General features: G+C 40.4%; 1 protein-coding gene across 1 annotated transcript; it reads right to left on the bottom strand.

Annotated features, from left to right (window-relative positions):
• Nucleotides 1-1885: 1885 nt before the first annotated feature.
• Nucleotides 1886-26357, bottom strand: LOC143299241 (putative protein phosphatase 2C T23F11.1). The gene is made up of 10 exons (XM_076612450.1): nucleotides 26131-26357; nucleotides 22489-22598; nucleotides 21864-21947; nucleotides 21594-21659; nucleotides 20579-20644; nucleotides 15785-15858; nucleotides 13729-13870; nucleotides 13441-13524; nucleotides 12855-13000; nucleotides 1886-7249 (listed from the first exon to the last, which is right to left on the bottom strand). The coding sequence occupies exons 1-10, from the start codon at nucleotides 26280-26282 to the stop codon at nucleotides 7049-7051; spliced, it is 1125 nt and encodes a 374-aa protein (XP_076468565.1). The 5' UTR covers nucleotides 26283-26357; the 3' UTR covers nucleotides 1886-7048.
• Nucleotides 26358-27123: the final 766 nt, after the last annotated feature.

The raw sequence follows: 27123 nt of genomic DNA, 5'->3' as shown, positions 1-27123 counted from the left end.
CTAACACAACAAATGGCATGTCAACAGCATGGCATAAAGCATGAAATACAAGTTGTCAGTTATTCACAGTGAATATCAATGACAGCACTGATTCTGTTTTCCATGAATCAGATGTCCCTGCATTGCTCCATTCTCCACATTAACTGACATATCTTGAACTGTATTCATGCATCCTATTGTGCTATATTTCAATAATTATTCTCTATCCTGCAGCACTGTTCAGTCTTTTTACCACAACAGATTTCCCTGTGTGAATTCAAAGCTTCTCACTTTTGTGAAACAGACAGCATGTTGACCATCCTACACCATCCTAACATCAATATTTCTGCAGAATATGTAAATCAGATATTCCTTGACAAACACAAAGTCCAGGCTGCATATTACCATCTCTCTGATAGACCAGCACATTCATCACCACCACTCAAGGTCTAGTGGAAGGTGGGTGGGGGAGGATGGGAAGGCCAGTAGGGGGTGGAGTGGCAGGAGGGGGAGGAAACCACATGGCTATGCATGGCTTCAACTACGGTTTGGGATCTTCTGGCTTCGTAGATGGACTCATTATGCACAAGTTAACCACTTTACTGTTCCGTGAGATATGATGTCAAATGGAAAGTGAACTGAAACAGCAAATGTTGCACACAAATAAAATTCAGTCATCAAAATTGTGTGGTTTATGGAAATAAAATGAATAAAATCTAAAGTCTGAGGGAAACATCTGGGTTCAGAGTCTTGTGCACAGATACATGTAAATGACTGATACTTGTAGACACACTCAGGGGTAGGTTGGCAACTTCAAAATGGGACACACTGTTCTGCAGAAATAAATGGAAACCCAAACAATTTACAGTCATCTGTTATCTTTGTAAAGCATTTGACCATGATGCTGTGAAAGTCTGTAAGCCACAATAACACAGGACTGCTGACAGCGCAGAGGTTCATCAAAATGGGTTGTTTTTAGAATGTTGCTTAAAAGCATTTCAAAGAAACTAAATGAATTTATCTTTGTGAAAACAAGCACACTATCATAAAAATTTCAAAAGGTGAGACAGTCTTCTTTTTTAAAACAGACACTCAAAATTGTCAATGTTTCTGATGACAACCACAACAGCAAAAGACTGGTGGTTATTCCTAATGATGTTGGTTTGAAATATCTCATTCCAAAGCTCAGCCTTCAAAACTGATTTTCCTGAGTCTGCTATAATGCTGAAGATGGCTATGACACCTGGAAAACAGCATGATGATGGTGGATAATGGGTGTTCTGCTGTATGTGAGGCTGCCTTTGGTATAGGACAAGGTCGGTATGCATGGGAACTGATTCAAGGGAGGGGAAGGCAAGGAGAGGCGGGCAAAGGGGAAAGGGGGTAGGGGGGATTAGAAATCTAGGTCTGAGTCTGAAGGCACACTATCCTTGGAGTTGCTTAAAAATGTTTTTCTGAAAACCTGTATCAATTGGCATTTTAAAAAAGACAAACATGTGTAACCTATTTGTACACATACAAATAGAAAGGGTTGTGGTGAGGGGACTAAAACATACGACAGAAGCAATACACATCCACTTCAGCACAGCTGGACACAGGCAAAAGAATCAGCTGCAAGCAGGACAGTAAGTAAGAATGGGCAAAACCAATGTTTCTAATAAAGTGTCTGACTGGTTTTTATCCAGGCACTGCCATCTGCTCTTCTTCACTGATGACAGGTCAAAAGCCCACCATTTCTCACAGTCAGTTTCTCTAAAACTCCCATCTTCAAAGTTTATATAAAAAATAAATGTCATCTTCAAACTGTTGTTTGTTCGATACCATTTTATGAAACCACATTCATGCACTCAAATGCTACACTGAGAGAGAGAGAGAGAGAGAGAGAGAGAGGGGGGTGGGTGGGGGGGGTGGGTGGGAAGGTGTGGTGGAAGAGCCAGAAAAGATTCCAAAACTTAAACTAACATATTAAATACTTAAATATGGCCCCTGTCAATGCAGAGCATATTTGTGTCTTTGGCTCACACCAGTCACTGGCAAATGCGATCAGCCTGTGAGCGTTCAGCTGCAGACAGGGCTGCAAGATGAACCTGTGGTACTTTTTTTGTACTGGGCATTTCCAACTGAAGAAAACGAATCAGCCACAATGATTTACATAATAAATACAAGAGCCAGAACTCATGTGTGGATCAGCATGAGATACAGTCACAGGGCTGACAATTGAGCAAGGAGGTGGCTGTACACTAAAAATCTGAGGCACATATTTGTTTAAAAAAAAAAAGAAGAAAGAAAAAGAAAAAAAGTTAAGATGACAGTTCACATCAAAACTAAAATATACACTTGTGACACTTCACCTTTATCAAAGAAGGGTGAGTGTGGGTTCAGACATCAGTATGAAAAACTATAATGTGTGTGTGTGTGTGTGTGTGTGTGTGTACATGCAGATGAATGGGGATACAAATATCAGCACAAATGTCGAGAGCTGGGAAAAGATCCATAGCAGGACACACAAACATTTGTCTCACATAAGCCCATACATAATCCACCGCATGCTAATACTGATCCCAGAAGAACAGTTTTCATGTTGGATTACACTTTAAATAAGCCCATTTTATTTCCCAAATAAAATATGCAAACAACCAGTCCAGCCTTCACTTCACCAGATTTCAGTACCAATTGGAAATCAGATGTAAAGATGCTTTTCAGTCTTAAAATTTGAAAAGGAAACAAAAATGGCATGCATCAGATGGCAAGTGTTGATCTGGAGGTATGTGCATGTTTGTGTGTCTGCAAGCAACAAACAAACAAAAAAATATCCTAATCCAGAACATGCTGTGGATTCCTTCATCACAACGACAACAGCACAATGCATCAACAAACACATGATAAAGGCATAAAAAACAGCAAACAAAAGAAAGATATCTTCCACAAGCCACAAGCACAACAGTATCAACACCATACTGAACAAAAATAGAAAAATACAAAAGCACCTCATGCTACACTAAGAGATGATAGAAGAGCTGTCAGGTTTGTTCCTTTTTTTGTGCAGTCAAACTAACAGATCCCTTCTGCGGTCAAATGTTGACTTAAAATGTGGAGGGCAATCCTGGGAAAAAAACAACACCCAACCTATTTCATTGTTGTACTGAATATATAACACAATCAGACTAATACTTTTGAAACATCTGGTGGTGCATGCAAAGACACTGAAATAGATGAATCAGAAACCTCCAGCAACAAAAGGCTAATTTTTTTTTAGAACTTTGGACATGCTTACTTATCAGTCGTGCCAACATGCCTTGGTGTTTAGTATTTTTATTCATTCAGTCGTTCCTATAACCTAACTTATTGCCACTGTCTGCTCAAGAAATTGTATGTGAGTGTGTGTGCATGTGTGTGTATGTGACTGTCACAAGGTGTGACCATTAGAATTTGTGGGTTTTTTTACCCCTGCCCCAAGTAGTGTCCCAAGTTATCAGTAGCATCCTCCTTGACAAATATGAAGTTAACCCCTTGCATATGCAAGACAAGTGAGATGTGCTTTTAAAGACCTTGCTGCATACCAACAACTGTAATTCACATCTTCTGGCAATAATGTAGACTGTAGAGATATTTGTGCTGTTTTATGTAATTACATGACACTCTTTCACTCAGTTTTGAATTTAAACATAAACTGAAATTTATCTTTATATGAATGATGTCCACAATATATACATATAATATCAAAGAACATACTTAACACATATATATCTAATACTCTGTCCTGTGGAGTTTCTTGAAGATTTTACAGACATTAACAGAGTTCTATATACATTTCATTAGTCTTTGTAATGAGCACAGCAGCTGTGTGGTTAATGCGTTGAACTTTTAGTCTTAGGGTCCTGGGTTTGGTAAAGGGTGGAGATTTTTTCCAATCTTCCATGTCAACCAATGTGCAGACCTGCTAGTGCCTGAACCCCCTTTCTGTATACACATGCAGAAGATCAAATATGCACGTTAAAAGGTCAAGTAATCTATGTCAGCCTTTGATGGGTAATGGAAACAAGGACATTCTGGCATGCACCCCTCTTCTTGAAAATGGAGTATGACTGCCTACATGGCAGGATTAAAGATGGTCATTCATGTAAAAGCCCACTTGTGTACATGAATGAACGTAGGAGTCACAGCCCATGAGCAAAAAAGAAGACAAAGAAGATCAATCTTAATATGTATGTAAATATATGTGTCCTGGTACTCCATAAGGTAAAAGACAAAATTACTTGAAAATTGTTAAGTTAAAAATGATCACTTTGCTTGCTTTCTACTTGTGTACATATGATCGATCTAAATGCCATTATTTTTTTAACAACAAACCATGGCATATCTTGGCCTGAATGGAAATGGCAATAGTTTCCATCTACCATACCCTGCATCAAAACTGGCCCAAAGCATTTCTATTGTTCCATGTCTGCCCTGTTCAGTTGTGAAAAGTTTGTAACCACCAGCAATACATATGGGTCTCTGAAGCTACTTTCCTTTTTTTTTTTTTTTTTTTAAACTACTTTGAGTATCTTCATTTTGTGGATTAATTTGTTGTCCGCATTTCATCATTCAAAAAATTTTGTTTTGTGTATTCAAAGGGGAGAATTCAAATCACTTGGTGTTCAGGGTTTGTTTTTTTTTGTTTGTTTTTTTGCGGAGTGGGGTGGGGAGTGGGGGCGGGGGTGGGGGGGGGGGGGTGTTAGAGGATAAGGAGTGAATGCAAATGGTCAATGCAGCAAAAAGTACCAAGTAAAAGTTTCATCATCATTCTGAAACACCAGGGGCACATCTTTCTTTTCTTCTTTTTTTTTTTTTTTAAAGGGTGAAAACGTTTGTTTTCTGATGGCTAAAAAAGTGCATATATTCACTTTTTCTTTTTCAACAAGGGGAAAAACAGATCCCCAAACCCACATCTGGAATCAAGGCATTAAGGCATGGTCTGCCCCCACTGCAGTAATCTCAGTGTAAGGTATGGTGCCAGTAGAAAGTACTGTGCCAGTATGGTGCCAGTGAAAAGTACACTGCCAGTGCAAAATAATGTCTAAGTACAGTCCCTTACTTACATTCCAACAATGGTTATCCCTCTTGGTCAGAACTGTCATCTGTTGGTTGACATAATCAGTCTCAAATTCTTCTTTTCTCCACAATATCCTTTACTTTTACTTCAGTGCTGATTCAGTTGTACAACTCAATCATTATGCAAGTTTTCAAAGCAAGGGTATATTGTTTGTCTCAGTTTCCAAGACAGCAGGACCACACAACTGATGCAAAACAATATGTGAGAATGTGAATCTAATGTGCATAAGCAGTCTTCAAGTGATTCCATTTAATTCCATTTCACGAAACTGCTTTTTGTACCCTTCAAATGTAAACCAGTAGGGATGGGACATGTCTCTTGATAAACTTCCAGGAAACTTACAAAGTTTAGGAGCAGTTAAGCATTTTCAGGCACTTTTTAGCAAGTTTTGTTTACAATCATATCTAGAAAATCATGCTTCACTACTTGGCAGGTATCAAATCAAACTGCTCCAAGATGTTTCGTGCTTTTGATCTTGACAATTTTATTTACAACAATCCTTGTAAACATCGAAACATGAAGCAATAACTATGTGAATGATCTATGCAAACAGTTATTCTTTCAGTTTTTTACATTACATAAAAACTCCGAGGCAGAGTGAACTCTTTCATTTCAATGAAAAAAAGCTTCCAAACTATGACTTCCCCCACTTTTTTTATTCACAAAAAAGGCACTGACAAAATAAATGATTGTCTTGCTGTGCATTCCATGATGCTAGACCTGTGTTGTAAACAAAATGCCACAATACTGAAAATGAAACGTGCCAATCAAATCAATTCGTTAGAAATTATAAGTCCCCCCACCTCTCCTCACTCAATATTGTTTGCTTGGTTGACTGGCTGACTGGGTAGCAGGCAGCTTGTTCAAAGACTTGAAGAAGGATAGATTAATCCAATGGTTTTCAATTTTTGTCTGCTTTTGAGTTGATTGCTTAATTGTTGTTTTTTGTTTTTTGTTTTTTGTTGTTGACTGATGGTTCTGTTGGGTTACAACTTTTTCCAGCTATCAGCCACAGGTTTCTCAAACTTGTGAACTGTATGTGACTGTCCTTGTTCCAAGCGTTTAGTGCACAGAACTAATCCACGGTAGGAGGAGCTTGAATGTTTTATGTGTCAGAAAAGGGGAGGGAGGGAAGGGTGGGTGAGAGGGGAAAGACAGCAGAGCCGAATTAGTCATCGATCCTTGGATGGTCAGTCACATATTCTAATGAGAGGTCAACATACAACATGGGGTCACAAGGATTTTTAAAAAAACCAGGACAGACACCCTATAGGTGAGGTGACAGACCCATCAAGAAATCATGTGTTGGGGAAAACTTGAAGAAAGAAAAATAGCACATCAGGGAAGCTGATGTCCAAGGGACACCGGGCAGGCAGCAGGTCACCAAATTAAGAATGTGGGATTGGGAGGTTGCAGGGGTGAGTGGATGGGGTTGTGGGAACGAGTTTAAACACAGCAACTCTCTCAAACCATCATCAGCTAGAACATCTGCTCTTATCACAGACGCTGCCGGGAAAACAAATCTCATATCACATTCGGAATAAGGGAACGCCAACAAGTATGACACACAGCCCAAACCAATCTATTGGGGTTTTTTCCACTTTTTTTCTTCTTTTTTTTTCTCACTGTTTACTTTAAACTGTACACAAATATACATCATCAACAATAATACCATGCTGAAACAGTCCTCCTTCCAGAGTATAATTCCATGGGGAAAAATATGTTCATTTAAATCAACTTTTTTTTTGTCATCCAACACTGATAAATATATATATATTTGTTCTTCACAAGCACAGAGCTACCCACAAACATTACACAACTCTCTTTCTCTCACTCACTCTCACTCTCTTTCTCACAGCAAAGAAAGCAGGAGGAAATAAATTATACAACAAAACATCTCTCCAATCCATGCAACGTACACTCTCTCCCCACCCCAGCCCAGCCCCCTCACAAACCATGACATGACAGCCGTGTCTATTTGAACTCAAACCCGTTGTGGAGAGAGGCCAGATGAGGAGCAATACTGCCACGGGAAGGGCGGGCACACTTGCGGGCCAGGTCCAGGTAGGGGGCGCCATGCAGAAAGCAGACGAGGACGACGGTCATGTTGTCGCAGCCCAGCCCCCCCATCTGGCAGTCCGGCGCCAGGCAGCGCATCATCAGCTCTTCACAGATCTGAGCACAGCACAAACACAGCCAACCCTCAGGCTACAGCCACTGTTTGCTGCTTCATTTATTTCTTCCTTGTTATGTGCCTTGTCAGTTTTATTACTCCCATTTTGTCTTTCCTCCCAGACCTGACCATAATACCAACACAGTCAACCAGTCAGGCTACAGCTATTGTATTCTGCTTCATCTCTTTCTTTACCTTTCTACTCCTGACTTGTCTTTCCAATCATTTCAAACTCTCTGATCTGTTGTGTTCATGCATGCTCTGACACTTGACATTGTTGCTTGTAGTCCAGCCAACCACACAGGATTTCATGCACTGAGCTAATGATAATAATGATTATAACAAAAATATAAGAACATACCTCCAGGCAGGGAGCTCATGACATTTACAATCAAATTCATGTATATATATATATATATGTGTGTGTGTATGTGTGTGTGTGTGTGTGTGTGTGTGTGAATTTTGATATGACAAACTGCACACAAAAACAAATGCACATGCACTCTCACATACACAACCAAATGAAGTTCGAGAAGCACAACGGTCAATGGTCAGCAGAACAGAAGAGGTGTGCTGAAGATTTTCTCTGTGATTTTTTTCTTTTTTCTGCTTATCATCTAAGCACACATGACTGTCATAAAACTATGGGTTTTTTTGTTTTTTTCAAAACAAAACTGATAAACATGAGAAGCACAATACATGTGTGTCAGGGTTGGAGAAATCAACCTGCCTGATGCCTGATGCCAATGGGTTATTTGCTGGGTGAATTATGTTTGAAATTTGCTGGGTGAATCATATCTGAAAATCCCTGATCCATCAGACAATCCATGATTTTACCTGCCACAAAGCTTTTTCTCTCAGAAATGTCTAACCTGTCAGCCTACAAAGCATCTTTTCATCACTACAGCAATATTTGTGAAAACCTACTGAATTTGCTTATCTTCACTTCTCCTTCAGCTGTGTGCATCCAATGCTTTCTTAACCCTTATTACATAGGAGCACCCGCTAAAAATTTGTTGTCTAAATCCCTGGAGTGCCCACTAGTGCCCGCTAAACATGTGCTTACAATGGATGCAGCCATTGTTCCAGATGAACATTCTGAACATTCCAGGGTCCGGTTTGGTTTCGCCAAAGTTTTGAACTTTCGAAGTCACAAGATGAGTTTGATGACTGCTGAGAGCTCTGGCGTTATCTGAATGACAATTCTGAAGATTATTTTGAACTGTCTGAATGATTTCTGCATGAAAATCTTGTAAAAGTCAATCATACCAAGTGACCTAGATATTGAGTGACCCAGTTTTGCCGATAATGAGAGTGAAGTCAGTACTTGAGTGTGAATCGATCGCCAGACCTCCGGAATCGTGAATCAATCGCCGAACTTCAAAAATCAATACTGTCAGTGAGTCAGTCGTTGATTTCACCAATATTTATTGGCGTTCTGCATGATTTTCAAGACTGCGCTAGCTGAATGGATTACACTTCTCTTTCCCTTTTGGAGAAGATATGAGGTAGGTCTGTTGCTGTTTTTTTGTTACTTGTTTATTTCTTGTCAGTTTTTCTGCCCCACCATCAAGGGAAAATACACCATCCCTCAAAATGAAAAGAACATAAAACTAAGCTGTAAGCATGTTCATTGTTGCAATTCAAGTTGAGGAAGAAAAGAATTTGGCCAAGCAGAGCAAACCGATAGGCCTAGTTTGCATCAGTTTGACATGATACAGTACAAGACACCAAAAAAAGGATTAAGAAAAAGATGTGTCAGAAGACACTGCAGACTAGACAATCTAAAAAAAAAACAACCATACTGTAATTTCAAAAACAACAATTTTCATAGCTGACAATCAAATTTGACACTTTTATTCTTACTGTGTGAGTATTGTGTGAGCCTGGAAACAAAAATCCTTTTGCAAATTTATATGTGTATAATGCAGCAGAAATAACTATGTGCAACAAAAGAATTCATGTTTACCACTGTCACCCACTTCTGGTGACAGGAATAACTATTATATGAAAGTGGGGTGTGGGGAAATAGAAGGGACCTATCTAACACAAACAGGCAAGCCAGGCACTTGCACTGCATTCTTAACCCTCAAAGTGCTGGATATAATAAAAGGTGCTTCAAGAAAGCATGCTTAAAATTAAGGAAAGTTTGCCTCCGCTACCCATGCTTTGCTTTTGGGCATTTGTATGCTTACTAGTAACACTAGATAGGTAAACCTATACATTTTTGGAAACTAGATAGAATGAGGAATCAGATAAAAATAAGAAAAAGGCTGTACCTTGTATGCAGCTGGAGATAATCCACAGAATAAAACCACCAAGTTTGCACATGGAGTTTCGAAAACATCAACAACGTTTGATAGTTAATTTCATAGGTGTTTAACAGTCAAAATCACAAAATTCAAACAAAACTGTACAAAATAATGTTTCTGCTGCAGGAAACAGCCAGTGGTTAGTTCCTGGGCCTCTTGTGGTATCCAGCAAAGCAGCCTGGGCAGAGTCCCACATCACAAGCACGACACTCCCAGCTGGAACGAACACGTGTGTCATGTCCTGCCACACAGTTTCTTTTCTTTCCAACTGGGAGCTTGACCAGGTCATGTCCTTGCATGGGATAAGAGGGACCAGGTTGAGGGGCTGGTGGTGCCACTTGGGGTTGGGGGTTGTCTCTGGCAGCCCTGATCTCAGCAGTTGTACGCCTCCTGCGCACAACTTTCTGTGGCGGGTAGTAGTTTCCAGCCAGGCTTTCCACCACAGACACCATGAACATGTATCTGGACAGTTTAGGGGCATCACTGGTGTTCTGCTGGTACAGCAGGTAGCTGTTGAGCACCGCCCTGCCAAACAATGAGAATGCTACCTTTGTTGTCCATTTCATTGTCTTTCTCTCCGCCAAGTACTGGTAGAGTTGTGCATCGCCGAGATCCACTCCTCCCATAGTTTTGTTGTACAAGATAACAATGTTGGGCTTCTGGACCATGTTGCCCCTCCTGTTCTGGATCTCTGTGAAGCCTGCTGTGGCAGTTGTTGACAGCATAAAAGGCTTTTTCTTGCCATCCTGGTATGCCACACACAGCAGTGGACCCTTTCTCCGTTCGGACACCTCCCTGTTCCTTAGTCTCCTCCTGATGCTTTCATGGGGAAGGCCTCTTCTGTTTGTCCTCACAGTTCCAGTGGCAGTAGTATGTTGCTCATACAGAGCCTGGAACAGCACTGGTGAGGAAAAATAATTGTCCAGGCAAAGATGGTGGCCTCTGTTCAATAAATCTGCTTCACGCATCAGTCGCATGACAAGGGCGTATGTCGCTCCATGTACATTTTCTATATCCAGTGGATCATGGGCCCCTTTGCACACCTCAAACCTGCAAAGATAGCTATTTGTGCTGTCTGACAGGCACCACAGCTTGATACCAAACCGGGCATGTCTTTTGTTTGGCAATTACTGGCGAAGGTGAGGCGTCTTCCCCTTATATCCAATCATACTCTCATCAATGTGGATGTCTTGATGAGGGTGGTAGTGATAAAAAAATTTATTTTGGAAGTGTTCAATTATTGGCTTGATTTTGAACAGTTTGTAGTTTGGATCATGTCTGTCAGGCACATTTTCATTGTTTGCAAAATGCAGGAACTTCAGCAGCAGTTGAAAACGGTCCCTTGAAAAATGTTCAGTGAACCATGGTGTGGATTGGCTTTTGTGGGTAGAATCCCAGTATGCCTGCAGACTGGGTTTCTGGATGAGTCCCATGTTCAATATAATGCCAAGGAAGGCCCTCATCTCTTCTGTGTTGGTCTGGCCTTGTTTTATCCACATGTGGACCCGTGACTGTGGACTGTCTTGCAAATGCTGCTGCTGATCCGCCACCCACTGATCTGCATAATTGTTAGTCTCATTGACTATGGTTTCCACAAAATTTTGAGTGAAAAACAAGTTCACATAGTCAATGGGTCTGGCATCATGTGGGGGGGCATGCTTGGGACCAGGGGCAGCTGTGAAATCCACAGGAACAGGCCCAGCATCTTCACCGATGATGGGCAGCCACACACCTCCAGCATGGGCAGCTCCACCAGCTGCTCCTCCATTGCCCTCAGCACCACTGCCTTCAGCACCAGTGTCCCCAGATTCTGAATAGGAATAAAATAAAGTCTTATGAACATTTTGCTTCACTTATATCAGTTTGCTGCAATCTGTCTTTCTGGATGATCAAAAGTTTCCAAACTGTTTATTTCGGTTGCACAAATTTTACACTTAGTTTGCTCCTGAACAGTAGTAATTCTCAACAAGTAAACTGCTTTATCTGTGCTCACTATGAAATTAGAATGATGAATCAAACAGCACAACAAAATCATGATATGAATAAAACAGTAGCAATGAAATTATAAGCATTATATTTTTTGCTTGAGACCCGCCCACCCACACCATGCCCACTTCCATCTTCAATACTTGAAGCAATCAAAGGCAAAAACTGAAATAAAAGTTTTCTTTTAGATCTTGTTGCTTTCATAAGCAGCAAGAATGCTGTAAATCATAATAAATCATAATGATTCCCTATGTCCTAGCTTCATTTGGTCAAGAGACACCAACTGACCCACTTAGGCCCCCCTCCACCCTCCCCACCCCCAATCCTCCATCCCCCCACTTGCTGTGGCTGGAGTGAGTCAGTAACAAGCAAGCCAACATGCCAAAGTATCAAAATAACAAAGCCACTTCACTCACCACTGTCACTTTCGCCAGAATCACTGTCAGCAAATGAATCATCACTAGTGACACTGTCACTCATTTCCCGAACTTCGTCAACTTCAGTATCACTCATTGTTTTCAAAATAGATGGAGAGCCGGTCAAGTCAACTTGGTCAATCCTTTGTGTAAACACAAGCGGGATAGCGTGGTATCAGAACGAGGCAGTTTTGCGAAGGCTGCCGAGTATAGTTGAACGATCACGGACCTTAATGTAAACAGAGCCACGATCCTGGCCCATCGCACTCCAACGGGAAAGCCACCATCGTGGCTCATCGCGCTCTCCGGGTTAAGGAGGCTTTTCCATATGTACCAGTCAGGCAAAGTGATGGTCATCTGGTTCGTGGTCAGCAGTCATCTACTTGACCCCCTCCGACAGCTGGTGAAAAAGATTGACTGTAATCTCCCTGTGGTGTGGTGTGATGGAAAACTGGTCAAACAGCATTTTGAACACACTGCCTGCCTGTATCAGTACATCTTTATATTATGGACGTAATGTGCAAATATTAAGGGTCAGAGTTGCACCATGTCTATCTTGGTTTTGTAGGAAGGTTCTATGTAATGATAAATGACTTCTGTTCAAAAACAGGGATGGGTTATGTGGGGATTTGGGGGTGCAGGGTGGAATCTAACAAGCAGTGGAAAAGCACGGAAACAAATATGGTCAAACTCACTTTCAACATACAGATGCTTGGCATCTTTTTTTCATATTGCATGTAATGCCGCCTTCTTCTCAACCCACTCATCCAACACACACACATACACACAGAGAAATACATACCCACAATCATATATCCACACATTACTGCGGACACCCAACCTTTTCCTTTTCAAAACACCATAACCACCATCTCCACTACCACACTCCTCACCGTGTCTGGCTCCATTCGCTGAGCAATGCGAGCACGAATGAAGTCGACCACCTCCTGGTTGGTCAGCACGTCCCATATGCCATCGCAGGCCAACACCACAAACTCATGTTCCGGAGTGATGGGCTTCTCAATCACGTCAGGGTATGCTGCACACAGTGTTTCCATCTTTCCTGCCAAGTTACTCCAGTGGAGCTGACAAAGAGCAGAGTTGTGAAGCCATGGCCTAGAGGTAATGTGCCCAATTGGGCAGCAAGTGTCTGACATGAACTTTCTGATGGTTCAGTTGGGGTGTGTTGTACTATCATAACTACATATTCAGACTAATTTGATCATTTGTGTGTGTGTGTGTGTGTGTGTGTGTGTGTGTGTGTGTGTGTGTGTGTAGACACACTAACCATTACTAAAGATAGGTTATTACATTAATGATCAGAGCATCAAATATACTTTCCAATAAATCACAAAACTGAAGATAATCGCAACAACCATGATGATGATGATGAACAATTATGAAGCCAACCTTATGTTGATATGCAATAACTCAAGCAACCACACACATACCCAAATGCACGCACACAAATGCACATACCTGTGACAATTTGTTCTTCAGGCCTCTTCTTCTCGTTCTTCTTAAACACAAAGTCTCCCAGTGCTCTGGACAATGCTAAATTGCCTGCACATACACCACAGCTGTCTGTTATGGACTCTATGCTTCTAATATAATATACAGATTGAATACCACTGCACTAATCCACAGTGCCAAACAACACCAATCCACACAGTAACAAACACAGACAGCCTTGTTTTTTTGTTTTGTTTGCTTTTTGTTGCTCGAGTGGAAACAAAACAAAAACCAAAAAAACATCCCACATCGTACCGTTGACACGGTTGAACTCTACCCATCCCCCAGCAGCAATGATGCGGCGTGACTCCACCTCGTTGCTGGGCTTGTGGTCAAACGACAATTGCTCCACCTCCCCTGCTACGCTGGCCACCGCCCGCGAGTCTCCTACGTTGCCCTGTGCAGTACAGCCACAACAGGTCATTGACATTGTTGCTTTATAGTCCAGCTGACTGCACTGGGCCATATTTGATTTGCCCTTCTAAATTAGAAAAATCAAACCACATTAAACACAAAAGTGTGAAAATTAAAAAAAAATTAAAAAACAAAAGAGAAGAAACACACAGCTGCCAAACAATACAGTTCACAACATATTATCTTACTATTAAGATCCTTTAAGCAAATACCAAGTGGCTATGCTGAAGATGTCACCCCTTAAACTTGATTTATCATCAACTGATTACAAAAAAGAAAAAAAAAAAGAAAGAAAAAAAAATGTAAAAGATGAAAAATACTTCACACAAAAATCACATAAAATGGCCATAAAGGCAAATAACACTGCTGACTGAACAGCTGGTGCCTATCCCAGGGATTACAATACCAAACCTTACTGCCACAGCATAACAGCACAGTCTGCGGCTTGCTGGAAAAAGGAAAGGGGAATGGTCTGGGCAGGCAGAAAAAGCAAACAATGAAGGAAGAAAATAGGCAGAAACATGGAGAGCAAAAGCTAAGAGGTAATTTCTAGCACAGAATTTTGAGAATGCAGGAATGCTATTCATACCAAAAGACCCCTGGCATCCCATAGGGGACCACCCAAGGTCCTCACAGCCCCACACCACAATACACCCCTCCCTTCCCTATCACACTGACCAGTGTTCTGCATTGCCCTTTACAATGAAGCAACCAATGATAATCACAGCCATACACCACTTGAAATTCTCTTCATTTACTGGTACACAATGCAGTATCTGCAAGTACTGTAATTTTTGGCCTATACAGCAGTACGTTTTTACTCATATCTGACGCCTGCCTATTACTGGCTGTATGCGCCCTATCTGCTTCTAAAAACAAATGCTGACCACCACGTGGGGCCACCTGACACAACAAACTCAATATACGACAACATCGTTGATCACAATATGAATACACACTCACGATCATGCTGAACAGCAACACTTCAGTCTTACCACTGTTCAGTTCCACATGGTTCATGTTCATGATCAAGTCAAATTTAAACTAAATTGCATACGACACAAAATTTCAATGTGATTAATTTGAATGTGATCGCAGCGCGCCCTTAGCCCATGAAAAAAGACAGTTGGGGATAAATCTATGGTGTGAAAGAGAGAATCGGAAGTGACATTTTTTGAAAGCAGAACACAAAACAAAATAGCAGACCGGACTAAAAAGCAGGGCTAGTACTCTGGATTCTGACTGAACAAGTTAATGAACTGGAGCTTTACAAATGTGTACTTTCTGAAGGCTGTAAAATTGTATTTAAAAAAAAAAGAAGAAATAAGTACATAAAAAAAGCAGATAACAGAACAGAGTAACAGAGCCAGATGAAAACAAGTGGGATTCCAATCCAGTTTTCCAAAGATGATGTCACAACTCAGAAAACAACATCCCCTGATCCACTGTTAGCGGAGACAAAAAGAGGACTTTCAATTTATGGCAGATGCAGCTTATCAGATGTGTGCGCCTTATACGAGTTCCAAATAACTTTTTTTTTTTAATTTTGGGGGTGCACCTTATGCGCTACAGCGCCTTGTAGACCGAAAATTATGGCACAAAGAAGTCATGACATTTCAAAGTAAATATTGGCATTCCAAAGAAAAAAGAATTAATATCACTGTGGCTAAATAACTTAGGTTTAGTGAACCTCACTCAGGCAAGTATGTCTGGAAAGATCATAATCGTTATAATTAAAAATGTGCTTGCATTCAAATGCGCATATATACCCATGATTGTGCATTAGACCCATGTATGCATCTAACATGGGCATACAATCTACTTTCAGACACTCAAACTAGCCAGGAAACAATATGCCAGTTGCTTTAACATTGCTAGAAATACCAGCAGCTCTTACACAATACATCTTGCCGTCCTTCAGTAAGACCGCACAAGCAGTAGTGCCTGCAAGGTCATCCTTGAGCATCTGGTCTGAAACAAATAACATACCATGAAACATTTCAGAAATGTGAGACCTGTTGTGCTTTCATAACATTTAAGGTGCTATCAACTGTTTAAAGATGCAAGGCGAATAACGTGTGCATTATGTGTATGTGTGTATGTTTTTGTGTGTGCATGAGTGTACTCATTATTATATCTTAATGTACATACTTTCTTAACCCATTCAGTACCAGAGAATTTTGTAAAAAAAATAAATAAATTTTTTGTTTGTTTGTTTGTTTGTTTTTTTGAAGATCACTTGTCAGGTGATTCTGCGGATTCAGGGTGTTTTCGTTTGTTTTTAATCCTAGCTCAAAAACTATAGGAGTAACAGAAAGAGAGGAAATGTTTTTGTTACAGAAAATGAATGTGGATTCTGAATCTAACAGTTATTTTGATTGGAGATAACTATTCATGTATTTCAAAGTGGAGATAATAATTATTAAGCATTTTAAGTCCATTTCCACCTCCACAGAATGGCATCCAAAAAGAAAGCAAAACAGCTGGAAATAGCATGCTTACTGTCAGACTATGCCTGCTGAAGAAAGTGAAACAGGTTATAAGTTAATGTTAATGATCACAACTCTTGCACACATGTAAGTGAATATCTGTCCCAACAATGAAAACAAGGATTTAATGAACAAAAAAACAAAAAAAACAACAACCAAAAAAAACCCCACCCCAATCATGTTCTCAGAAACTGAGCAGTCAAGCTTTTCTAATTGTTAAGAACATCCCCCTTTAGAAAGGGAAGTGCTTTGATGATACTCCCTCCAAGCTGCAACTGAGCTGATAAAGTGTCTGCGGTGCATCTAGTTTGCCTCCTCTACAAAAAAGGTGGTCTACTGATCAGTTACAAAAAGCATGAAAAAATAAAAATATGTGTTTCCTCTCCATTGTCTCTAAACTCTGGGTTTCATGAAAATCATGGATTATTGGCTGTTGTCAATTCCCAACAGCTATAAACTGTGAAAAGACAGTTCACTGACATTCATGGCCATGTTTCCTTCCACGCCCTCTGGCTGATGTATAATAGGCACCAAACAGGTTAATGTTTGCACCTGTCGAACAACAGATGTGTGTACCTGTGTAAGGAGTTTAAAAAAAATCAAGGTAAGTGGAGGAATACAAGTCTTGCTTTGAGGGGAGTACAAGTCTCGTTTTTAGGGGTAGTTGTCATCTTTATCCAGCTGAGGTTGGGGTCACCATTAATGTGAAGATTGGCAACACCACCAATATAGAGGTTGGAAACACCACTAATGTAGAGGTTGAAACACTTGTTTCTACTCTTCTTTATTTCATCATTCTTACTCAATTATTTGAGTATCTACTCGCATTACAACACTGTTCTCTCTCAAATGCTGGATGAACATGCACCTGCCCCTACCCGCATGCTGCCTGATAGGCCTTCCACCCTATGGCACACACAAGACATTCGACTTGCAAAACACAAACGTCACCAGCTGGAATGGTGATGGCAATCAACAAAACTGAAAGTCTACAATCGGTCTTCCGAAAACAAATAAAGTCAATTACAACAAAAAACAAAACAAAACAAAACAAAAAAAAAGTCAATTACATGATCTCATCAGTGAAGACAAACTTTTCTTCTCAAATTCTTGATGCCACATCCACCAAGTCTCTTTATTCTATCATGTCAAATCTTGGTACTGAAAAAAAAGACTCCTCTTCCTTCTGCCTACACTTTATCTGAACTCCCCAATGCCTTCTCCTCTTTCTTTTTCAACAAAGTCCAAAATATTTGTACGAGCTTGGGCCAGATGCCTTTCCAACCTGCTCATCCTGATCCTCAATTCAGCGGCACTCCTCTCCATTCCTTCAATCCACTGACTGAAACAGAAGTGAATGAAATCCTGAAAGAAATGAAAATAAAATCCTGAGAGCTAGATCCTATACCAGCCTCTGTCTTTTCCCAGTGTGTCCCACAGCTTCTCCCCACAATCACCAATATTGTCCACTCATTCCTTCTCACTGGAATGTTTCCATCCACTTTCAAAACTGCAATTGTCCGGCCTCTTCTGAAGAAGCCCAACCTTGATGCAAACATTTTGAAAAATTATCGACCAGTTTCTAACCTTCCTTTCCAGTCCAAACTTCTCGAAAAAGCTGTCCTAAAGCAGTTCAACAACCACCTTTGTTTCAACAATCTCCTCCACCCTTTTCTGCCTATCGAGCTGACCACAGCACCAAAACCACTCTCCTTCACTTCCTGAACAATCTACTGCTAGCGTCTAGACTCAGGAAAAAATTCCCTTCTCACTCTTCTTGACTTGTCAGCCACCTTTGACACGATAGACCATTCAATCCTTCTTTCCCATCTTCATTTTACATTTGGCATCAATGGCACTGTTCTCAACTGGTTCAAATCTTATTTCACTGATCGATTCCAGTCTGTCATCGTCAATAATTTCCAGTCTGACCCCGTTCAAATCGAACAAGGAGTCCCACAGAGATCTGTTTTAGGCCCAGTTCTCTTCACACTGTACACTGCTCCTCTCGCTGAAATTATCAACGGCAACAATGTTAGTCATCATTCTTATGCTGATGACACTCAACCCCTGAAAAATTGTCCTCACTCTCGCAAGAAACATGTCTGCTTCCTGGACATTCATAATAATAATAATAATAATAATAATAATAATAATGGTTTTTATATAGCGCTGAATCTTGTGCATAAACAAATCTAAGCGCTTTCGCACCAGTCATTCTCACGCACGCATAACTCTAAAACTGGAGAAATTAAAGACAAGGAAGAGGCAGGGAAGGGAGGCTATTTTGGGAAGAGGTGGGTTTTAAGGCCAGACTTGAAAGAGCTGAGTGTGGAGACTTGACGAAGCGAAAGAGGAAGTTCATTCCAATTGCAAGGTCCAGAGACAGAGAAAGAATGGCAGCCAACAGTCGAGAGTTTGAATCTGGGTATGCGTAAGTGGAGTGGATCCGAAGCTGATCGTAGTGAGCGAGATGGAGTGTAGAGGTGAAGGCAGCCACAGAGATAGGAAGGGGCTGATTTGTGAATACATTTGTAGCATAGAGTGCTGATCTTGTACTTTATTCGGTGTGAGACAGGGAGCCAGTGGAGATGTTGCAAAAGAGGAGTGGTGTGCTCAGATCTTTTCTTTCTGAGGATGAGTCGGGCAGCAGAATTTTGTATGCGCTGAAGGGACTGAATGGATGAAGCAGGCAAACCAGACAATAGAGAGTTACAGTAGTCAAGGCGAGATAGAATGAGAGAAACAACAAGTCTAGATGTTGCGTCAATGGACAGATATTTCCGGATGGAACTGATGCGCCGCAGTTGACAGTAGCAGGATTGACATGTCTGATTGATAAATGTTTGCATGGACAGTGTGTTGTCAAGGACAAGCCGAGGTTCCTGACTGAACTGGACAGAAAGATGGATGTACTGCCAAGTTTGATTGTATTAGTTGTAATGGAAGAGAGTTTTTGTTTAGTTCCTATGATCATTGCTTCAGTTTTGTCCACGTTCAATTGTAACTTATTTAGAGTCATCCAATTTTGAATATCCAGGAAGCAGTTAGATGTTTCTTGCAAGAGCGACAACAGTTTTTCAGGTGTATCAGTCTTCTGGAGTTGAGTGTCATCAGCATAAGAATGATGACTGACATTATGGCGGTTGATAATTTCAGCGAGAGGAGCAGTGTACAGTGTGAAGAGCACTGGGCCTAAAACAGATCCCTGTGGGACTCCATGTTCAATTTTAACGGGTTCAGACTGGAAATTATCAACAACATTCAAATCTGGATGACTCTAAATAAGTTACAACTGAACACAGACAAAACCGAAGCAATGATCATAGGAGCTAAACAAAAACTCGCTTCCACCACAACTGACAAAATCAAACTTGGCAGTACATCCATCCCTCTTTCCAGCACAGTCAAGAACCGTGGCATTGTCCTTGACAACACACTGTCCATGCAAAAATTTATCAGACAGACATGTCAATCCTGCTACTGTCACTTGCAATGCATCAGTTCCATTCGGAAATATCTGTCCACTGACACAACATCTAGACTTGTCGTTTCTCTCCACCTCGCCTTGACTACTGTAACTCTCTATTGTCTGGTTTGCCTGCTTCATCTATTCAGTCCCTTCAGTGCATACCAAACTCTGCTGCCCGACTCATCCTCAGAAAGAAAAGACCTGAGCACATCACTCCTCTTTTACAAAATCTCCAGTGGCCCCTGTCTCACACAGAATAAAAGTATAAGATGAGCACTCTATGTTATAAATGTATTCACAAATCTGCCCCTTCCTATCTTCCTGCCTTCACCTCTACACTCCATCTCACTCTCTACGTTCGGCTTCGGATCAACTCTGTTTACGCGTACCCAGATTCAAACTCTCCACAATTGGACGCCATTCTTTCTCTGTCTCTTGACCTTGCCTTTGGAACAAACTTCCTCTTTCGCTTTGTCAGGTCTCCACACTCAGCTCTTTCAAGTCTGGTCTTAAAATCCACCTCTTCCCAAGATAGCCTCCCTTCCCTGCCTCTACCTTGTCTTTAATTTCTCCAGTTTTAGAGTTATGCATGCGTGTGAATGACTGGTGTGAAAGCTCTTAGATTTGTCTCTGCACAATATTCAGCGCTATATAAATACTATCATTATCATTATTATCATTACTTATGTACAATTTTTTATTTTAAAGTACACAGTGAAACCAAACCAACCTTTCATCATCTCATCGTCCAGTGAAAGAAACCCCTGTCTAACAGCTTCACTGATGTTTCCTCGTGCTGGAAAAAAGTCAAGCATAAAAAGTCATATAGTAAAGGTCTACATGTACAACTCTTTACTTTGAGGGATGATAAATTACTGATTAAAGAAATGGGAAAAAAAGTTATATCTGATATATCTGAGGTACTGGTTGTATGTCAGTTGATAACAAGATGCAAACAACTGCCCCAGCACATTTAAAATCCAATTAGTTACTCATTTGCAATTAAAAAAAAAAAAAAAATTAAACTGATAAATAAGTAAAGGCATGTGTGTCTTGGTAGAATTTTTTGCTTTTGGATGTTATGTCCTTTGCATGAAACAGTTTTCTTTGTTTTTTGGGGGGGTGGGTGGGGGGGGGGGGGGGGGGGGTGGGGGGGGGGGGGGTGGTTGTTTTTGGATGTTATGTCCTTTGCATGAAACAGTTTGTTTTGTTTTTAGTGTGTGTGTGTGTGTGTGTGTGTGTGTGGGGGGGGGGGGGTGACGAGAGCACTGTGTTAAGAAGGCATTATGTAATATATATTATCTTTATATTGTAATGAGTACTTCTTTTGTTGCTTGTCTGTTTATATTTAATCATAAAAAAACTTGACATGAATCAAATAATGCATGATTCTTTTGAAAATGATGGTGCTGTCTTTCGAACGGTAAAGTTTATGTTTTATCACTGTCGCACTTACAGAGCTGGTGTGTGTGTGTGTGTGTGTGTGTGTGTGTGTGTGTGTGTGTGTGTGTGTGTGTGTGTGTGTGTGTGTGTGTGTGAGTGTGAGTAAGTAAGAGGGACAAAGAAAAATAGAAACACACAGTCCTAGACACACACAAACGCATACACACATCACACTGTCACACACACATGCACACACACACACACACACACACACAATCACACTGTGACACTCACACATACACACATCACACTGTGATACGCACACACACACACACACACACACACACACACACAAAACTTACAGTAAGCAGACTGAGAGACGATTTTCTTGTGCAGATGATTACCAGCATAGTGAGCCACTTTGACACCTGAGAGAAAAATATATATATATATACTGACAGATTAAAGAAAACAACATATGCATACACATAACACGAGCATGCACACCCATACATGTATACACAAACACACACACAGCCCACTAACCACACATGCACACACACACACACACACACACACACAGAGTGTATCACTGTGTACGGAATGTAAGACATCTGTTATGTCTCTCTCACCTCCATGGCCATCAAACACTCCAAAGAAGCTGGCATCCTTGTCCCCAGGCAGTGTCAACAGGTGAGTGTGAGCATCTTCCATATCTGATCAAAGCTCAGGAAAAAAAACAACTTACTGGGGTGTAATTCCTCATCAGCAATCCCTTTCTCTTTATAATGAGCCTCTTCTTAGTTTGGTCAGCTGGATCAGCTGGAAAGTAAGTCCTACCCTCTCCCCCTCCTACACACATAGCACTATCCTCCCCCCTAACTCCCCCCACCTCCACCCCCACACACAGAAGAAAGACGTACATAAGCAATGTTCAGGAATTTAAAATAAAATGCTTATCTCAACCAATGTGTATGTGAACAGACTTTCCAAATGTAGTTGAAAGAAATTTGTGCCTGAAGCACTTACATTGTTAACTGCTGCCATTAGCTTTTCCCCAAAATGTTGTGTTTGTTAAGCCCCCTATCTCTATCAGATCTCATTATGTCTGAATGAGGCATACAATCATTTATCTAAACTCTACTTATAATCATTTGTCAATCTGTCGTCAGATATAAAAACATTTCAAAGTGGACCAGCTGCCACTGAATGGCTGCGCACAACAGAACCCAAAAGCCCAGCAACAACTAAGGATACTGATTCTCCAGCCCTGCATGCAGGACGAGCCAACTTTGACCTGAGCATTTTCACACTTGAAGGTATCTTTGGCGGTCACAGGTTCTGACAGAGTTTGGCCCATGCTTGTGCTGCACAAATGTGATGAAACCTGAGAGCTGAAACATTATCACTAAAATATCAGGTTAAAAGTTAGGTCCAACAGCCATAAATTATGGTCATCGCGGCAGTGAATTCATATCCACATAGGCATAGGAAAGTGGGGCCCAATCCTCTCCTTCTGCTGTTTTAACCTTCCCCAACTTTGGGTACTCACCTGGGTGGATTGAGGAAAATCAGAGAAAAGAGCCTTTCCCAAGGACACAGCACCATGCCCAAACATGGCTTCAAACACTAATCACTGGTGACCACTGGATCAGAATTTCAATACCAAACCAATTCTACAACAAAGTCTCCAAACATTATGACACCCAGAATCTTGCTGTATCACTGTATGAATTATACTATTAAAAAACAAAAAACAAAAACAAAACAAACAAACAAAATGTCCATGTGATACGTTAACAGTGACACATTTAATTGAACAACATAAAATAAATAAATAAATAAATTCTATAACTCATTTAATTAACTTCTTCAGTGCATGGCATTATTTTGACTTGTGCTCCTATTTGCCTGGCAGTTTTGGGTTGAGGAAGGTAATAGTTAACAAAAAATTCTAGCATGCAAACTACTGTAGGAAAGTACATAACTTATACTTTTCTGAAAGGCCAGTGAACAGGCTTTAAACTTCTGATAAAGTTAATTGAGCACAATGATTGTATACTTGTCCTTCAACGGCAACTCCTGCTTGTCCCATGCCCACTTAGTTTCAGACAGCATCAAAGAGGTTAACTGTGACCCAGTTGGCTTACAGTGGAGGAGGTGGGGGGGGGGGGGGGGGGGGGGGGGGGGGGAGGGCACTGTTTTTGAGTTCGCTTGCAGACAATAGCTGTTTGATGAATGCGAGCATGCTTTTAATAAACCATGCTGTACATGTAATTCATAACTCACACGAAACTTTCCAACCCCTTTGTCATTCTCTCTCTCTCTCCCTCCCTGCCCTAAATATGTGGATGCTTTGTTTTTGAGTTAACCCAAGCCACCAAGGTCAGCCACAAAGCTATACTCAACCTCTTGCTCCATTTTCTCTCCTTTGCTGGCTGCATTTAGCTTTTCAACTACCCCTATCTTCCCTCCTATCTGCAAATCATCATTTTAACTTTCAATCATGTCAAGCAAACCATCCATCAAGATGTTGCCATGCCTAGCACTCAATTCATCATCATCAGTCACTTGTAAATCATCTACAACTTCTTGGATAGCAAAATATAATTTTTTTTGTTTTTTTGTTCTTGTAACACACTGCTGTTGAGGTTCGTCCGATTGTCGTCCGTCATTTTGAAAGCATCATGAGGGAGGTACTGACAATAACATCCAGAAATGATCATACAGAGTGTGATTGGCTTCTATACCAGGCAGATAATCAAAGTAGATATATTAAACTTTCTGACTGGTGACTATTGGGATATATCAACTTTAAAACAGAACTGTGAAAAATCCTGTAATGATGTTGACTTATATGTACATCATGGGGCAAATAGTGAAGCATTTCTGTGATGTATCATATATGTCATGGGGCACTGAAGAGGTTACACAAGTACCAAAATAAATGGCAAATAGTGAAGCATTTCTGTGATGTATCATATATGTCATGGGGCACTGAAGAGGTTACACACAAGTACCAAAATAAATGATGAGACAAAATATGAAGTCAATCCTGTCTGCATCAATAAATCAATGCATGAAACTTTAAGGAAAAAAAAACCTGTGATGTCAAGCTTTATTTATCTGAGCCATTTTGCTTCAGCAGTGCATCTATGATTCAGTTCACTGTTACGCTTCTGTGCATCCTTTACTTTTGCATATATATATGTAAGCAAGTTTTCTCTTTTTTCTCTCATTCCCCACTTTAACACTAAAGTGCCACACATTTATTATAGCTTGTGCTTCCTATTTGCCAAGTTATTTTTGGTTGCGGAGGGTAATAACAAAAAATTCCAGCATGCAAACAACTGTAAGATTGTACATAACTCATACTTTTTGGAAAGGAAAATGAACAGTCTATCAATTTCTGATAGTATGAACGCTACTGAACAGACTGGTTAGCAATGAGGGAACCATAAATATGAGAAAAATATTTTTTTGATAATTTCTGAATATATTATAGATTGTCAATAATTAAATGCAACTGAGATCAACCTAAACAATACACAAAAACTAAGACGTTATATATACCTTGAGTCCAAACTTCTGGTATTCTACACAAACTCTCTCTCTCTCACTTTCATGCACATGCACACTAGCACACACACGCACACACACACACATACACACACATATCTACACTCCAGTTCCATGCCTACCTTTGCCACGCCCACTCATTTCATGCTCGCTCACTATAATTATGATTAGACAATTACAATACCAAGTAGTCAAAATTTTCATGCTCAAACATATTATCAGACAAGACAGATCAATCTCTATCATTGTACCTCTCCATAATCACTTGCACAGCCTGCAAAGTTGTGTAAATCCATTGACTCAGACCACTGTCTTTGCCAGACAAAGTTTCAAAACCTTTTTTTTTTTTGCATATTAGCTAAACCCCCTTTCCACGCTCGCTTCATGTGGTCCAGTTAACAAATTATTATTGAGAAGAAAGGGATTTCCCCCAGGATGCAAGCTTACCTAAATAGTATTTTTACAATCCACACACATTGAACAAACTGTTTAAGAGTATTTATATGTTTACTGAACCAAACTGATGAGAGAGAAAGAAAAAAAAAAGGACTAGATGCAGGATGTCAGTGATCATCTTACACTAGTTACACTTACAGGCACTATGGCAACACTTTGTACATGATGTCAGCTGACATAGGCGCTGAACAGGTGAAGTTAATACGTCACACTACTGTGACTACACTCGTGTTGAACTTTAAATCTGAAGCTGTATGAAGGTTTTGAGTTTGACCCGGGCTGCCCCTGGTAGGTTCAATACAGAGTTTTCTTAATTCTTTGGTTGACAGATGAAGAAATAATATTCCTAGTTAGTAAGTAGTGCTTGAATCCCTTGTACATATGCTGATCAAACAAGCACATCAAAGATTCTGTAATCCTTTTCTGTTCGCTGGGTTATAAGACTTATGTAAACACACACATATATATATACAGTATCAACCACATGGTATGGGAAAAGAAAGATGTTAATTCGTTTTAACTTAAAATTGTTGCAAAATTACAATAACTGATGTTCATGTTAATTTTAATTCAGACCAAAATGTAAAATACACCGCATTAAAAGACTCTTATTTGCATTTACAGCAATATTTACAAAATGGTTTCTCATTGCAAATACAAATTGAGATTTTCCTAGCTTCAACAGTGATGAATACGTTAATTATTAAACATGATCCCAGATATGTCATGCACATGTATACAATAAATCGTCACGTTTGTGTTGGCGTGAACGGTGAAGGGCACGACAGTGTCTGCAATGTAATTTCACCGACAGCACATAAATAACCTTGCACATTGATACTCATTCAGCCAACGCTCGTTTACCCGTTTTTTAGAGGAAGATCTTCCTGATACGGATGTAGAAAGATGTATCGTAGCTGTGAAACTAGGGATCGCGAACGTTGACAGGTAGGGAAACAGTGTGTGTATGGATTACTAGCCGCACACCAACCAAAAACAATGATATGTGTGCGCATAAAGATATAGGTCACAAGTTGCAGTTCCAAATCTGAGTGAAGTGCAGCCTTTGAGCTGAAAGACTTGAAAAAAACGTCAACTTTTCATGCATCAATGAACCTTTTAATATCAAATCGAATCAAATATTTCATTTCAGAAAAGAGGAAGTCCAGCGCACAAATATACGTTGTGGTTTGTCCAACTTGCAGCCATATATTCATGGCAGCTGTTCATAATTAGCCAACTGCACAATTTCAGTGACATCTTAACGATATATTCACCGCAGCTGTTCATAATTAGAAAACCGCACAATCTCAGTGACCCGCTCTTCCTTTCTCTTTTACCGACATTGTAACCGCCTCTGTCTCTTTCTATCGCCATGAGAAATCAAACTGAAACTGACATAATCTGCAGTAAGAGTAAAGAAGAGGAGATTCATGTAGCCTACGTTTTTTGTTGTCAGTCCACTTGAGTGAGAAGGATGCATGTCATGTTTGCGTATAAACCCGTTATGACGAGGTTTATGAATGCTTTTTCTTTCTTTTTTTTTTTAACAGTAAAAGCTTTATGAGAAACACATATTCACTCTTTTTTTTAAAGGTGTTTTCGATTTTTTTATTTTTTTTATTTTTTTTAATCTATCTATCTAGTTGGTCGAGCGTGTTATAGTTCCTGGGCTAGCGAAACGTTGCTATATGATTTCTTGACAGGTGACGGAGTCGCTCCGATCTGTACGTCAAAGCGGATGTTATTGCAAATACCCATTTTTCTTTCTTCTTTTCTTCTTCTTTTTTTTGTGGCAGTTGTGTGGGGGGGACATGGGGGATGAGGGGGCGGGGAGGTGGTGGTGGTGGTCAGTTG

Source organism: Babylonia areolata, chromosome 24, assembly GCF_041734735.1.
Source record: "Babylonia areolata isolate BAREFJ2019XMU chromosome 24, ASM4173473v1, whole genome shotgun sequence".
Lineage (NCBI taxonomy): Eukaryota > Metazoa > Mollusca > Gastropoda > Neogastropoda > Buccinidae > Babylonia > Babylonia areolata.
The sequence above is the reverse complement of the archived record's forward strand: the minus strand, read 5'-3'. Positions and strand labels throughout refer to the sequence as shown.

Coding starts and splice junctions, on each gene's coding strand:
- LOC143299241 (XM_076612450.1), bottom strand. CDS start 26,282: ATGCGCACACATATCATTGTTTTTGGTTGGTGTGCGGCTAGTAATCCA. Junction 22,599..26,130: donor GATCTTCCTCTAAAAAACGG/GTAAACGAGCGT, acceptor ACATTTGTGCAG/CACAAGCATGGGCCAAACTC. Junction 21,660..21,863: donor AGTGTTTGATGGCCATGGAG/GTGAGAGAGACA, acceptor TTTTTCTCTCAG/GTGTCAAAGTGGCTCACTAT.